Source organism: Eptesicus fuscus, chromosome 23 (genome assembly GCF_027574615.1).
Source record: "Eptesicus fuscus isolate TK198812 chromosome 23, DD_ASM_mEF_20220401, whole genome shotgun sequence".
Taxonomy (NCBI): domain Eukaryota; kingdom Metazoa; phylum Chordata; class Mammalia; order Chiroptera; family Vespertilionidae; genus Eptesicus; species Eptesicus fuscus.
This window is the reverse complement of record NC_072495.1, coordinates 14,781,142-14,797,477: the sequence shown is the minus strand read 5'-3', so window position 1 is coordinate 14,797,477 and position 16,336 is coordinate 14,781,142. Positions and strand designations below refer to the sequence as shown.

The following is a 16,336-nucleotide window of genomic DNA, read 5'->3' as shown; positions in this document are numbered from 1 at the left end:
TATTGAGATGTTTACCTAAGGAAACTTCTGCTTCGGACCTTTTTCTAGGTGCATGCAGTTAGACTGTCCAAACAGAAGGTATACTATGTTGGCTAGAGCACTTGTCTAAAAAATAATTTACATGAGTATCAATCACATTTATTAATTTCTCTGTCACTCTAAGCCACTTCTTTTCTCTTTTTCTCCATCAAGAGAACAGAAAGATTTGCTGACTATTACTGATTGCTGTGAGAATTAAAATACTAAACAAAACGTATAAGAATTTAAAGGTTAAGTGCAACATATGTTTAAAGTAGTTTCTGGAATGACAGATGTTCATAACAGTACTTACTAATTAAGTATAGTAGTTAAGTTCAGAATTAGCAGTCACTAATTCTAAATTGAAATCCTCAATATGCCTACATACCTCGATTAACTGAAATATTACCATCTTTTAAAAAGGAAGCTATAATAGAAACAGCTAATGTGGATATTTATAGATCAAAAGCACTTGTGTTCAGTCTCAATCTGACAGAAAAAGAAACATTTTTCCTTGTCTATATTTTTTTCCAATCCTCACCCAAGGATATTTTCCATTGATTTTAGAGAGAGAGAAACATCAATGGGTTGCCTCCCATACATGCCCCAATTGAGGATCAAACCCACAACCTAGGTATGTGCCCTGACCAGAATAAAACCCGAAACCTTTTTGGTGTGCTGGACGACGCTCAACCAACTGAGCCACCCCTCCTGGCATCTTTGTGCTATTTTTATTTTTTTAAATGTATTTTTATTGATTTCAGAGAGGAAGGGAGAAGGGAGAGAGAAATAGAAACATTAATGAGAGAGAATTATTGATAGGCTGCCTTCTGCATGCCCCCTACTGGGGATCGAGCCCAGAACCTGGGCATGTGCCCTTGACCAGAATCGAACCCAGGACCCATCAGTCCACAGGCCAACACTCTATCCACTGAGCCAAACCAGCTAGGGCTTTGTGCTATTTTTAAGAACCAGGGAAAACTTCCCAGAATCCTCTAGTTGATCCTTCCCCCTCCTGTCTCATTGGCCAGAACTCAGTCACATGCCCCTGTCATTCCTGGGGTGGATGATGGATCAGGACCTACTCCAGAGTTCTGTGGTGGTCAGTAGGCACCTAAACAGAGTTGGGGGCCTGCCTGCATGGGAGAAGGAGGCTAGGCAGCCTTTAGCATCTGCTACAGGTGATGTTATTATCCCAGTTTAAATGAAGATAATAACAGGGGTCAAAAAGATTGACTTAGTTCCATCGTTTAATTCTAAATCCTGTGCCTTTCTGCTGCAAAACCCATATATTGAATCAACATTTAAACATATACATACATAGACCTTTAGATTTACCTTGAATTTTATTTGGTTAGCACATATTTAAGTGCCTTCTTGTATCAGGCCCTCTGTTGTGTTCATGGGCACTTCTTCTCCACCTCTAGAATGCTGTAACACTCAGAGGAAAGTTACATAAAAATGAAATTTATCGCCCTAACTGGTTTGGCTCAGTGGATAGAGCATCCGCCTGCGGACTAAAGGGTCCCAGGTTCGATTCTGGTCAAGGGCATGTACCTTGGTTGCGGGCACATCCCCAGTAGGGGGTGTGCAGGAGGCAGCTGATCAATGTTTCTAACTCTCTATCCCTCTCCCTTCCTCTATGTAAAAAATCAATAAAATACGTTTTTTTAAAAACTATCCCTCTCCCTTCCTCTCTGTCAAGAATCAATAAAATATATTTTTTAAAAGAAATTTATCATTTCTGTCCCCAAGACATTTAAGAATATAGCCACACAAAACATAATACATAGCCAGCAATGTAATAACTGCTATTTAAATAGTATTATAGTAGAGCTGTGTCTGCAATAGCATCTCTCACTAATTGACTTCACTGCGGAGTAAAAGGTCCTCCCTACAGACTTTCAGATCAGTGCAAAATGAAAGAACTTTTTAAAGTGAAGTTGCTGTTTTTTAATCCTCACCTAAGGACATGCTGAGAGAGAGAGAGAGAGAGAGAGAAGCATCGATTGGTTGCTTTTGCATGCGCCCTGACCGGGAATCAAACCCACAACCTATTTATGTGCCCTGACTGGGCAGCCTTTTGGTGCACAGGATGGCACTTCAACCAACCGAGTCCCTCTGGCTGGGCTGAAAAAACGTCTTTAAAATGTTAACTGTTCGTGTTGAGTGACTTTCTACAATGTATTACAGTTCCTCGCCTGTTAAAATAGACCATGTTCTATACAAATGCACCTTTTAAAGAAATGACTCCAAGTTCTTCTGAACGCTTACCGTCTTATCCTCAGTAATTCAGGAAGGTTTTCAGGAATGACGGGTGCTTGAAGGCCCCCATTCCCCATCCTCAGAGATCACAGACTGGCAGGATTTAACTTTAACACGAGGTTGGCAACCAGATCATCAAGCTTGGTAGAATTATGAATAAGTTAAGGGTAAATAAAGAGTGAATAAACCGGAAGGACTTCACTATGAGTAATCCTGGTCTTTATTGTAGAATCTGTAACATCCATTCTGCCTCCGAAACTTGTTTGTTTTCTTTAGAATTGGCAGGGACCTGGGAATTGTTTAAGCCAACATACCATTTTCCTTTCGAGTCTCTGCCAAGCATTCAGCTAGCTCTGGCGATGGAGAGCTCTCCCCTTTGCAAGATGGCCTCTCCTTTACCGTCCCCAGCTCTGTTCCATCTGTTCACGTTGCTAGAATATTGAACTCCGATATAATGTGAAATTGATTTTTTAAAAGACCACTCAAAAGAGCCAGTAGGTAGCATAACATGACATAGAGTGTCTTAAGTGATAATCGTAACAGAATTGAACACCATGTGCCACGTGTAAGGCTCTAAGCGCTTTACGTGGGTTGACTCGTTCCCTCTTCATTACCACCTTGTGAAGGAGCTGTTCTTATTATCCCCGTTTTCCACGTGCAGGAGCTGGGTCCTGGAGGTTTAAGCCAGACAGCTGAGGACCAGTGGTGGGCGGCATCTAGACCTAGCCAGTCTGCTCCGGGCCAGACTGCCAGCCACTGAGCCCACACTGCCTTTCCACGACCTTTAAGGCATTAAGAGCATGTTGTTTGGGGACAGAGAAAAATGGGGTTTGAGTCCCACCTGTGGTTAGCTTTCGTTCTCACGGTTATACCGGTGAACTAGGTAAAAGTACTGTACTGTCGTGAACGCCAAACGTTTTTGGTGTTGGAATGCTTTATATTTATGTGTGAGGTTTTGGGGATTGTATGTAATTGTTCTTATAGTCCAAAGTCGTATCTTCTAATACTCATCACATGGCAGAGGCATAAAATATGTAATTCAGCTCAAAGTATACCCGATAGAAAGGAGTTTTTATCCCATCCATAGTTGAAATACTTTTATTTCAACCCTTGGGGAGTCTTCTAAAAGTGTAAATCGGGCAGAGAATCAGGAATTTGGGTTAGACCAAGCGCGTATGTTTTTCTGATGTCTGTTTTCTCTAGAATGTGTGGACTAAATCTCTGGCACACCAGATTTTTGAAACTTTTGAGTCCTCTTTGTAACTCATTGGTGGTCAGATCATCTCAGTAACAAGTGTAAACAGACTGGCTAAGTTCCTAGCCAGACCTCCTGCAGCGAGTAAGCCGTGTCGTCTGTATTCACCCTGACATCATGTTTTCCTTCTATCTCAACCAGTGAAACGTGTTCCCGGAGCTTCGGAGGATCCTGGCAGAGACCTGAGCACCCCTCCCAGCTCCTTAGGAGGCGGAGGCAACGTGGGGCCTGCAGCCAGCCCCGCCAGGAGCAGCGACATGCTGTACCTGGTGGTGGGCTGTGTGCTGGGCGTCATGGTCCTCATCCTCATGGTCTTCATCGCCATGTGCCTGTGGAAGAACCGCCAGCAGAACACCACGCAGAGTAAGGCCTTCCCGGAAGTTTCTTCTCTTGGTTTGAAGGAGATGGGGGGAAATATTGTCAGAACACATACCGACTTCTCACAGTTCTGTGTATTCGCGTCGTGGCATAAAATCCACTCTCTCTTCTTCAGTCAGAGGTGACTTTAAAACTGTTAGTTGTCAACAGAGTAAGTGGAGCATCAGATTAAATTGCCCGGTAGAGATAAACAGCAAAGCCAAAGCTAAGCCGGGCTCTAAGCAGAGAGCTGAGCTGACTCCGCGCTGGGAGACACTGGCTTTGTCAGGCCAGCAGAGGGGCCGAGTGCTTGAAGCAGGAGCTCTGTGGTGGCTGCAGGAGCGCCTCCAACTGTACGCACCTTGTCAACAGGGGAGGGAAGAGGCATGATGGGAAGGAGGGGAGTGAAGACCCCTGAATGACACCGTTTAAGATAACATGGTCCTGTTTTGGTACCTGATGCACCAAAACTCCTCAAGTGCATCCCCTCCCCTAAATGCATCTGGTAAGAGGAGTGCTTAAGCTCGGTCAGGATGGCGCTGTGTGAAAACACATAATCTAGAACTCTTTTCCCTTTTCTTCCCCCGGTTCTCTTCCTACCAGTCCTGTTCTCCCAGCTGTGCAGGGTCATCAGAGACTTCATCTTTGGTGGGAGGAAGTTTTTTAGTTTCTCCTTTGGCCCAAGAGTGAGAGAATGAAAGGAAAGCGAAGGAGGACCTCAGCAGTGACAGGCACTTCTGGCTTCTGTCAGCCACTTCCCACATACTGTCCCCTTGTAGTTGACAGCTCGGGGGGAAAAGGGATTTATTGACGTGGTGCCTTCCAGGAGCTAGGCAGGGAGGGAGGTGGTGGTGACGATGGAGCCAGACTGAAAGGCTTGGAGATCGTTTCATTGGGTCTTTTTCTAAATGGTTTTAATATCATTGACTTTAATTGCTGAGGTTGTGCTGAATTATTAAACGGAAAGTCATGATTTGGTTGCCTGGACAGGACTAATCTGGTTAAAGTTATTGTTTTGTGACTTGGTAATGTTTAAAGATGGACATTTAAATAGTAATGTTGATGCAGTCATTCATTCAAAAGGTCGTCACCAACTGTCTTCTGTGTGCCTGGCACTGGTAGGCAGTGGTGATAGAGGTAAATCGAGGAAGCGTGATCTCTGCCCCTCAGCTCAGCGTTTCCTGGGGAAGAGAAGCAGGCAGACTCTCACCACACACCTTTGCGAGCTCAGCGAGATGAGGGGGGACCTCACCCAGCCGGGCACTCTCACACGGCTGAAGCGTTAGCAGAACTCTGACAGCAAACCCTGCTCAGGGCAGGCGCTGTGCTTTCTAAGGGCTATTTTACTTTCTCTAAATGAACCTGGCAGGTGTGCCTCTGGAATCAGAATTTTGAGGCCATTGTTACAGGGTTTTAATATAAGAAAATGGGATAATTAGCCTTTTGCCTTTAATACCCCACAATTTCCAAAGCGCCTAAAATAACCAAGGAACTATATGGACAGTTAGTAAATACATACACAACTCCATCCTTTTTGTTAAAAATGTTATTTACTGCTATTTGAAATATCCTGCCTATAGTTAGCCTTCTGTTGTTTTATACAATTTCTTTCTGTACTTTAAAGTATAGGGCACTTGAAACACTTAGTGTTGCCAGTACTGGGATAGTTTCAGCCTGCACAATTTAGTAATTCTCCTTTTTGTCTTCTTTTCCTTCCTTCCTTCCTTCCTTCCTTCCTTCCTTCCTTCCTTCCTTCCTTCCTTCCTTCCTTCCTTCCTTCCTTCCTTCCTCCCTTCCTTCCTTCCTTCCTTATTTTATTCTTTTGAGTAATTGCTCCCTCCCTGGTTAATTTCTCTTCTCATTAACAGAGTCATAATTAACTCAAAGTTTCTAGATACTTCCACGCGGTAAAGGGAGCGGCAGCGATGACCTCACTAAAGCACAGCTCACAAGCAGGCTTTCCCTGAGCATTTGCGGAGTGTTTTAGCGTGTTTGCAGTTTCTTAATGGTTTTGTTAATAAAGCTTCCTAAACAAGAAGATCATCCTTTTCAGTATCTTTTTTTTCTTCTTTCTTGACAGAATATGACCCACCAGGATATCTGTACCAAGGCTCGGACATCAATGGGCAGATGGTGGAATACACCACCCTGCCCGGCACCAACCGGATAAATGGAAATGTGCACGGGAGCTTCCTGAGCAGCGGGGGTCTCAGCAACGGCTGCTCCCATCTTCACCACAAGGTCCCTAACGGGATCCGTGGGCTCGTGAACGGGAGCTTAAACGGAGGGCGTTACCCTGGGCACACGAGCTCTCTGACCAGGACACGTGTGGACTTTGAACATCCTCGTCATCTAGTGAACGTAAGAGACCCAATTATAGATGACACTGTCCCTGTGCCCTCCCAGCCCCCAGGCCCAGGTACACGAGCAGGTGGGCATGCTGGTTCTCTTCCCTGTGGGAACCTCACTGGTTTGGTTCCCTGGAATGGAACTGGTAACCCCTGGCAACCCCTCGATCCAGCGTAATCTTTGTAAGATTTCTGTTATCAGGTACTAGATATATTCACCAATTTGGTTTATATTTTTAAATGATTTTGCACTGGAGGTAGAACATGTAGCAAATAAATGGAGTTATTCTTGAGCTGAAATGGAAAAACGATTGGGTGAAGGCTGGTCCAGGTCCTTTAAATTTGACTCAAAGCAAAGTCTGAGGAATCCTGTCCCTGGAGGAGTCTGGCTGATCATGACACCGAGTGAAGCGAGTTCAGGGTTGGGCAGGTGCTGGAGGCACCAGCAAAGGCCCAGCACACGCACTGCCTTAGAGGGCACTGCAGCTCCGCTCCTGTGGTTCGCCTGCAGGACCCAGTGTGGCCAGATTTCCTGCTTTTTCAGGACACCTGTAAATCCAGGTGAAATTGCCAGGTTTTATTTTATTTTATGTTTTTATTGATTTCTGAGAGAGGAGAGGAGAGGGAGAGAGAGAGACAGAAACATCAGTGATTAAAGAGAACCATTGATCAGCTGCCTCTTGCATGCTCCTTACAGGGGATTGAGCTGCAACCCGGGCACGTGCCCTGTCGGGGAATCGAACTGCGAACTGTTGGTTCATGGGTCGATGCTCAACCCCTGAGCCACATCAGTTGGGCATAATTGCCAGACTTTTTACATGTTGGGAACTCATTCCAGTTTTTGAAGGCATTGCATGGCCAAGCGGAACATGCCTACAGGCCACCAGACCAACTTCTAACACATGGTGATTTTTAGTTTCTCTTGCCCAGTGTCTGGGAGTCTTGATACCTGCATTTTACAGGGTTAATATTCTGAGCCACAAGAGGGAATAAAGCTTTAAAACCACTGTAACTCAGGAATAACTAGCTGATACGATTTCCTCTTTGAAATGGGAACAGAATGAGTAGAATATCTTAGATATATTTTGGTTACAGAGGGTCTCTGCACCAGGACAGTTGACTTATTACATAGTTTGGATACGCATCCATATTATTTTTCAACCAAATAGATAACTTTAGTTTATCACATTTAAGCTTTTGTCACTGTTCTGATTACAGATAAGTTTGCCGTAACCCACAATGTGCTAAAATTTGAAGAAACTTTTTTATCGTCGACTTTCATAAAGATTTATTCAATATTTGGAGGATAAAGCGATGGCATATATTTATATCTTAAAGCTAGAAATCTCATGGCTGTCATGTGACCTAGCTTTAGTATGTTGTAGAAAAAATACTTTATTTGCTTTACTGCATCTCATTACCAAAAGAGAATAATGATCTCATTATTTTGTGTGGAAAGACATGGCCTATATTCAGACTCCCTAAACTTTTTTTGTCACCATTCCTAATCCAAACTATGAACATTGTCCAAGAAACCCAAGGAGAGAACATGGAAGTCTGAAACAGCACATGCTGTTTCCATAGGAGGAAAAATAAGTCTGATGTTTTCTTAGTATTTGAACATAGTCCTTCGGTTTTTTGAACAATGAATTGCTTTTTAAATAATAGTCGCCCCATTAGGTGTAAAATTGTAGAGGTTATCACCTGTGATTTTAACTCATTTGTTTTCTTGTTCTGCTCTTCTGGGTGGGAGGAAGTCTGGAAATTTAAAAAATGATGGTCATCATAAAATCATTAATTCACTTTAACATGGTTAGTGATTCAAAGAAGTACCTTACCCTGTAGATCGCTGACTTGATTGTCTGAAGCTTTTAAGTTTAACCCCGGGGGCTGAATATGGCCTAGGAATATTCTCAATGTTTTCTTAAAAGTTCCTGTTGCTAGTTGGATGAAGAATGTTGAGAGAAATTTTCAGTGTTTTTGGTTTGCTTGGATTCTGGCTGCTGGGTATGAGCTGAGTGGAAATGGAAAGTATTCTGGGAAAAACAATTGCCTGAACTTTTCCTAACCTTGAAGGCCTGCTCCAAGCCTGGGTGCCGTGACGGCCTCGCCCACCCTTATCAAATTCCCCTCTGCTGTGGCTCCTCGGCGAGCAGATTTCTGACTCTGACCGCGAGGCTGCTTCAGTTCTTAACTCCGTTTTTAGGAACTCTTGCCATTGTACATGTCAAGTGAACATTTGACAATGAGGTATGTGTTAATCTGGGCATTTTTCTTAATTGCTGGGCAGTTTTGGCCAAAAGCAACATCAGAATATTAATAGTCCCCTCCAAGTCATCGCTGGCTGAGACTCTGCTCCATCTGGAAAAACATAACATGTTCGAAACCGGAGTGTAGTCAAGTGAACAGGCCCACTCGACATAATTACAGGAAAATGAGGATGGGTTATCTTATGACATCACCCAGGCGTTTCCCCCTGCTTCTCCAGCTGGCGTCACGTGCAGCTCTGCCACGGCTGCCGGAGGTGAAAACGCCTCGGAGGGTAGAATGTACAGTGCGTTGTGGGCTCATTAGGTTCGAAACCCTGAGGGGAAGTGACTAACCTTCCCCGTTTATTTGCCTCCCTCCAGTACAAAAATACATGGGAAACATGGCAGCTAAGTTTGTGGAGTCGTTTTAATATTGTGCAGAACTCCTTTGTGAATATAGGTGAGCAGGGGTAAGCATAGCCCTGCTCAGGGAGTCGGTTGAAATGGACCGTGCCTCCATGCGTTGCTGGCTTGGCTTTTGTATTTGTGAGTATGGGGTTAATGGTCTATGGCCCCTTCAGCCCTCTTCCTTCTTGTCTTTTCCCTGTGCTTCATCCTGACCAGGGGGGCGGAGTGTACACAGCCGTACCTCAGACCGAGCCGGTGGAGTGCATCACCTGTCGAAATTGCTGGAATAACAATAGGTATGTTGATACGTATTTGCACAGGTTGTTGTGAGTGGGTGTATGACTCCTTTTATTTTTTTTTCCCTTTAGCAAACAAGTTCTTCAAATTTTACCTAAGATATAAAACTCTGAATAAGGGAGGCTGTTATAATTTTTTTTTTTTTTTGCCCCTGCTTTACAGTTTTTATCTTTCTGTGCTTTGGTTTCTTTAGCAATACTGACAATATTAAAGACTTTGTTTCTAAGGTATTAACCCTTTGCACTTGCTTGCTTTTTTCTCGATTCCTTTATTCTAATGCTAACCATGTCGAGTCACACTTGACATCCGAGTGCAAAAGGTTAAAAGGTTTAAGGTTTTTGAAGTCTTTAAATTAGAGTCATTCTCTTTGTACAGATTTTATCTTTTCTCACCTGTTATTTTCAACTCTGTGTTATGGGATGTTTCTATTCTATGTTATGATGAGAGCAGGCTTGATTATTAGGGAAAACCGCTGTGTGTATAGTAATGCTTTTTCATAGTTATATTACTGAAATTGGTGTTTCTCTTTATCTCTCTCCCTCCTTCTCTCTAAAAAAAAAAAATCAATAAGAAAACATATCCTCGGCTGAGGATTAGAAAGAACAAAGACATGAGTAATTGGTCGATGAGGCAGGCTGAGAAGGAGGTGTCAGGGATGATGCCAGGTGGCGGTGCCGTCACTGAGCTGGAAATCGCGGTAGGAGAGGGAGAGAGACTGCTTACCCCTCGGCATACCTGTGGGAATCATCCTTTCAGACGCCTGCCAGGCCTCCTCACACTCACGTTCCCCGGGCAGCTCTCCTAAGACCGGGAGAGGTCTGGCTGCGGGCCTTTTCCATGTGGAGTCTCCTGCTCTGTACCCGGCCCCTCTATACTCTTCCTTCCCTGCCTTCTTGGGGTTACACCTAAATGCATTCTTGGAGCGGACTTGTAAGAAAAAGTCATTGTCACCCACAGACCCTTTATCATCCCTCTGTTTGAGTAATAACCTTAGGAAACTCTGCCCTTACTGCCCAAACTGGAGTGTTGACGTGAAGCTTGCAGAACCGGTAAGAGGGGATGTGCACTGGAGCAATCTGGGGAGTTGAATTTGACTCTGGGGCTTGTGGCACATTGTGAATGACTGCCTCACTGTGTTCAGTTCATTGGAACCCTTTTCCGTGTTCAGAGTAATATATAACAAATAGCTCACCTGATACCTAATAGCATGCCTCATAAGCTTTTCCAGGATCCAGTCCCCTACACTAAAGACTTAGTTGAGAAACCCTGTACAAAATGGGCATTTCAAGAGTTAAACAGATTTCAATCAAATAAGAACTTTCCACCTTTCTTCTCTCCTCTCCTCAATTCCAAAGGCATCAGTGCAGTTCCGGATATGCAATCAAATGAGGTTTGTCAGCTGTTTGGCGAGTTTAATGGGAAGGAATTGACATTAAATCTGGTCTGCTTACCATCAGTCTTGATAATTGGTAAAGAGTAGAGAGGACACTGATGAAATTCACAGATGAATGAACTGAGAGGTCCCATCAGGAAGGAACAAGAAATTAAGGGTCCTAGAGAGATTAGAAATGGGCAGGAAGTAGCCAAGTAAAGATCAGCTTGGAAAAATGTATATATCCCATCTGGGAAAAAAGTACAAGCTACACATGGCCGAGTCTTCATTATTTTATGTCAACAGAAACAGATCCTGAGATAACTCCGATGTTACAATAAGCAGACAGTGACTTTAAAGCAGCTGTCAAAAATGCGTTCAAGGATTTAAAGGAAGATGTACACACATGAATTCACATATGGGGAATTTTTGTCTGTGAAATAGAAACTATAAAAAAGAAGGCCAAATGGAAATTCCAAAGCAGAAAACTATAATAACTGGAATGGGCTTGTCATCAGATTAGAAACAACAGAAGGAAGAGTCATGAACTAGAAGATCAATAGAAATTATGCGGTCTGAAGAATGGAAAGAAAAACAAAACACATATCTTAGATGAAGACCAGAAATAAAAGTGTGGTAGAAATGAAGTGAATTCTGCAAAGAAAAAAATTGAAAAAGAAACAAAATCTAGTTTTTGAATATCTAATCCTTATAGGCTTTGATTCAGTAGTATTTCTTCCAAGGGTGAGAGGAAACCTGTTACCAGACTTCAAAGAAGTATGTTTTCCTTGGTTTGCATAAGGTCATTTCTCTTATGTGGACATCAGTTTCTTAGCTTTAAGTCCCACCCCCCATTTCTTCCAGTGGCTAATGGCCTTCTCCTGCTGTGTGCTGTGTTCAGGAGCCAGTTATGAATTAGGAAACAACTTCTGACAGTGGACTGAGTCCCAGGAGGCATGTGGGAGTAGGTCATCATTGAGGTTCCATTCCTAAGTGGTTTGTTTGCCTCTTGATTTATTCTCCTGTTGTATTCCACTTTAACTGTTATTTCTGAGTTTTTGATGTATCAGATCATAGTGAAGACTTTAGTTATTTTTTAAGCACCAGTCTCTTAAGACTCTGTGATACACATGCTATTGCAAAATCGATGTATTTTAATTGTTGCTTCCTCCAGACAAAATTGTTCCTTTTGGTTTATACCTTGTAGGTGTTTCACCAAAACGAACGGCACCTTCAGCAGCAGCCCCCTCTCTGTGGTCCCAGTGGTGGCGCCTTGTCCTCAGGATGGTTTGGAGATGAAGCCCCTCGGTCACACGAAGATGCCTGCATGTCAGGCTTCCACACCCCCCGACTGTGGCCCGTCACCTGGAGAGAGCATCGGGGACGATGTGGCAGCAAGACCTGCTCCACATACGTGCTGTCAGGACAGCAGGAGTGAGGTCACCTCTGATTCCACAGAGGATGCAGCGGGATGCAACAGAGGTACAGGGAGGCATCATCCAACCTTAGCTTCTAGGTCGTCTTCATGTAGCTACGGATACGGGAAGGTGGCGCAGACGTGTCCTCTCTGTGATCACTCTCACCTTTCTTAAAAGACTGGGTGGGGGTGGGGGTGGGGGATACTTCAAGAAAAGTTGACTAGGTAGATTTTGAAATTTTGTGATTATTCACCTCCTTCAGCTCAGGCTGTCAATCCCATTACATCTTGGAAAAGAAATCCAAATAGGCTTTGATTGCGTTTGCACCTGGACGGTAGACTTGCTCAAAGAATGCCTTTTGCGATCATGCCCCTTGGGTTCGTTTGAGTTGATCCTGGAGTTGTAGCCTTTACTTAACAGTGGTTATTTTGGGGCTTTTAAGGGTTTTGCTTTAACCCTGAGGTGAACTGTATGACTGCTCGTCAGAGCTCAACTTTATTTTAAACCTTTTATATCTTTTGTCTCCCTCACATTCAAACTAAGCACACCTGGGCTCTGCTTTCACTCATTATTCTTTCTTTATTGCTCCAAGTAATGTGTGTAGACTGCTTTGTGAAAATCAACCTTTATGATTTCACGGTGCTCCCCAATCTTTGTGTTTTTCAGGAGACAGCTGTGTCCATTCAGAAACAGAGAACACAATTTTAAGTTGGAATCCTCTTATCTTGCCACCTGCTTCAAAGGACTGTACTGAAAAGACAACATGGTCTCCTCCTGGCATTCCTGTAGACAGCCCCGCTGGGGTCCTTCAGCAGCCCCAGGAGACCTGAGGATGTGCCCGGGACTCCAGCCAGTCACTGCACAGAACAGGCCTGGGAATGGACTGTGTGAGGGACATTAATTCAAATCAGAGAAAAAGCATTATTTATTTTTGTAGCAGTAATGTCATATGAATGTATCTTAAAATGTGTGCCCTTTTATATTATTTATGCCTGAAAATTTTCCCTCCCCCCTCAGTAGGAAACAACCTAGTTTTGCATAGTGTTCGATCATCTCAGAGCATTCCATGTTTTCCAAGCACCTCAGTGCCCGTCAGAGCGCCTCCCGCGAGGCCCCGGCCTATTGGCTGCCTCACCTACGGGGGCGTTGCAGGCCGTCGGAAGTTTTCAGGTGGAAAGCTGTCCTTCAATATTGTCTAGTCAGACTTTCGGAGAACATCCCGAAGCAACCACAGTTGTAACCTGCTGTTTACAATAGCACATCGCATGATTGCCATGAGCGCCTGCACACGGTGACAGCTGAGCCGGGGCCTCTCTGCACGTGGGCACAAGTTGCGTCCGTCTTCCGGGCCCTGCTCACACAGTGTCCTGGACAGGGCCGAGGCCTGGCGGGGCTGTGGCAGGGCAGTCCGTCCGCAGAAGGCAGCCGAGGCAGAGAAGAACGCCGCCGAGCCCTCCGGCTTTAAACTTGCATGTGTCTATAAAATGGTCACCGGGGGCCACTTGTCATGTGTTTCTAAGAGCAGGAACAAAATGAGACTTTAAATGGATGGCTTGAGGAGAAAGATGGACATTTTAAGGAGAAAGGGGCGGGTTTCAAGGAGCCCCCTTGGCAGCAGCTCCCGTTAGTGTAAGACGGTGCCCCTCCACCCGAATGGTCCTCCTCTCACTCCCCGCCTGGCCGCGCCTGGGCAGTGCGGCTGTTAGAAAGCCTTCACGTGGAGGGTGAGGAGGGTACGGTTTGAAATTCCCTGGCTTTTTTCAGAATCGTGTCATAGTAAACTGGCCCCTGATCTTTGTCAGCAGAGCGGCCCATCAGCTACGCTGCCCGAGTGGCAGGGCGCCCGCCCGCCCGCAGCTGCCGGTGGGGGCTTTCCTTCTCCGCCCCCAAAAGCACACACAGAACCCTGTGTGCCCAGGCGCTCGAGCCCAGCTTTCACGGATCGTCGCTCCTTTGGGGAATGTGCGTCCCTTCGGGGAAAGAAACAGAATCATTCTCTTCAGAGTCCAGCAGTGCTAGCATTCGGTGAACTAAGTTAGTTCCCCAGAAGTTACAGTGAAACACACTAGAATACTATGCTAATCTACTGTCTATACGAGTGCATCCTATTCCCCCCCACGTTTATCTGTTTTCTAAGTAGAACTTTGGTGAAATGTGCTGTCGAAGCCGAGTCACTCTGCAAGAGTTCCTCCGAGGAAGTGTAAGGCGCGGCACTTCGCGGCCAGGTGTCAGGGTGCCCCGGCAGCGAGCTCTCTGCCCCGGAGCCCACGGCCGTGCCGTCTAGGAAGATGCAATTAGCTCTGGAGGGAGGGCTGCGTCCCGCCGTCTGTGGGAGCGAAGGACCACGTCGCAGGACACGACCACGGGAGCCTGCCCCGTGTGTGCCGGTCGAGCTGCAGCAGGGAGTTGGGAGACGGAGGCACAGCTGTTAGAAGGTGGTGGTTCTGATCCAGGAAGCAGGTGTCAGCCCAGGCCCAGGTCCTAACCTGCTTTGGAGTTGGAACGTGGGAGCTGCCCACCGGGAAAGAAGACGACTTCACCTTCAGGGCAGCCTCCTTGCGGACGCCTTATTTATATGATTAGTAACGCTGTTTTAAGTGTTATCCCTTTATTGTATTTTATTTATAAAAATGCCTTTATATATTGAGATATATAAATATAAATATACTATATATATATAATAGCCTTTATGTTTAGGAGTTCTGAGTTCTCCCTACCCACGAGCTGTTCTGAACTGTCAGGCCCCGCGCAGTCCCCAAAGCTAGTCCTGCCTGGTGTCACGTCTCCAGGAAGTCCAGGGACACGGCCCACGGCGGGGGTGGCACCCACATCTGCGGGCACCGGGCTCGAGCTCATTACCGCCGTCTCACCACCCTCACAGCAAACCCACAAAGTAGGTGTTGAAGCCCACAAGCCTCGCAGTGAGCCGCAGCGCCCGCACGTGAGCCCGGTGAGGTGGAGCCGTAACCCGAGCTCCTTCCACTTCTCCACGCCGCGTTCCAAAGCATTGTGGTTCCCTCATCCACGGACCCCGTCCAATCCACGTGCTCCATCCGCCCTGCTGAGATCCCTGCCGCCGCGCCCGCAGCCAGGGAGGCTGCCTCTGCCCACGTGGGGCCGTGGGGCCCAGCTCCCAGAGTGCACTCTCTCCCTCTGATTGCGCCCCCCTCCCCACCACCACCCCCGTCCCCCACCAGAATCTGATCTTCGCTTGGCTTAGTGACACTGTAGTTGCTCAGGCCTCTTCCTGTTCCTTTCGCCTTAGAACTCTGTGATTCTTTGTGTTAGCATTAAACTTCCCCATTTCTGTGACATCATGTCACACTCTCCTTTCCCCCCTTTTCTCGATCAGGCACGGGTAGTCTGGTGACAGGTGACAGGCTGGTGGTGTACGGGGTGTAAGTTAAACTGCAAGGTTTTGAACCTTGTGGCCTTTGCAAACATTTCTCCCGCCTCTTGTTTCTGTTGAGCGAGTCTGGAGGCCGGAGCGTCCTGGACAGCGGACCGTGTCTGTCCCAGACCTCCTTCCAGCGGCGGAGCTGCTGGGACGTTCACGTGACCGTGGGACCCACCTGCGTTGCTGTCCTCTAACGCGTTGACTCGGAGGTGCATGCTTTTGTATCATGTTGGGAAGTGTGTTCTGTTTCCCTGAAAAGCTGTAACAGCCTGTCTGAGATTGTACATATTTGACAGGCTGTAGCTTGGGCAGGTTCTATTGGTGGATATGATTTTATATTAAAAGAGAATGCTGCTTCCATGGAGACCGCGGTGCAGGGGCCTCAGCGGCTCCCTGTGTGTATGAAGCCGCTGTAGCTGTGATTGGGGTGCGGCGGGGGATGGGCGGTGGGGGGGGGGGCGGGACTCTTACTCTGAAATTGTTTGCAACCTCCACCCTGCCCTCCCTGGAACCACCACCCACCCCCGTGCACACGTCCAAGAGCCCAGTGAGCTCATCCCTTCTGTTCTGAAGGAACAGGATCTAGGACAAATGTGGGTTCATTTTGGGGGGTGGGGGGAGCTGGGAAAATACCTGAGCCTCGAAGCTGTGCGGAGGCAGGCAGGCCCCCTTAGGGGATGCAATATTCCTTCCTAAGGCAGGGCGGAGAGTGAGAGGGGGCATGAGGAGGGGAGGCAGGGTGGAGAGGGAGAGGGGCATGAGGAGGGGAGGCAGGGTGGAGAGGGGCATGAGGAGGGGGAGGCAGGGTGGAGAGGGGCATGAGGAGGGGAGGCAGGGTGGAGAGGGCGAGGGGCATGAGGAGGGGAGGCAGGGCGGAGAGGGAGAGGGGCATGAGGAGGGGGAGGCAGGGTGGAGAGGGAGAGGGGCATGAGGAGGGGAGGCAGGGTGGAGA

The 16,336-nt window shown here is 46.5% G+C and overlaps 1 protein-coding gene across 2 annotated transcripts in view; it reads left to right on the top strand.

Annotated features, from left to right (window-relative positions):
• Window positions 1–14,762, top strand: part of CDON (cell adhesion associated, oncogene regulated) — an 81,198-nt gene extending 66,436 nt beyond the window's left edge. For both annotated transcript variants that reach the window (XM_054712569.1, XM_008142562.3), the window contains exons 16-20: window positions 3,680–3,901; window positions 5,976–6,256; window positions 9,117–9,196; window positions 11,777–12,051; window positions 12,654–14,762. In XM_054712569.1, the coding sequence (XP_054568544.1) occupies window positions 3,680–3,901; window positions 5,976–6,256; window positions 9,117–9,196; window positions 11,777–12,051; window positions 12,654–12,817 (1,022 nt within the window). In that variant the 3' untranslated portion in view covers window positions 12,818–14,762. The remainder of the gene's footprint in view (window positions 1–3,679; window positions 3,902–5,975; window positions 6,257–9,116; window positions 9,197–11,776; window positions 12,052–12,653) is intronic.
• Window positions 14,763–16,336: the final 1,574 nt, after the last annotated feature.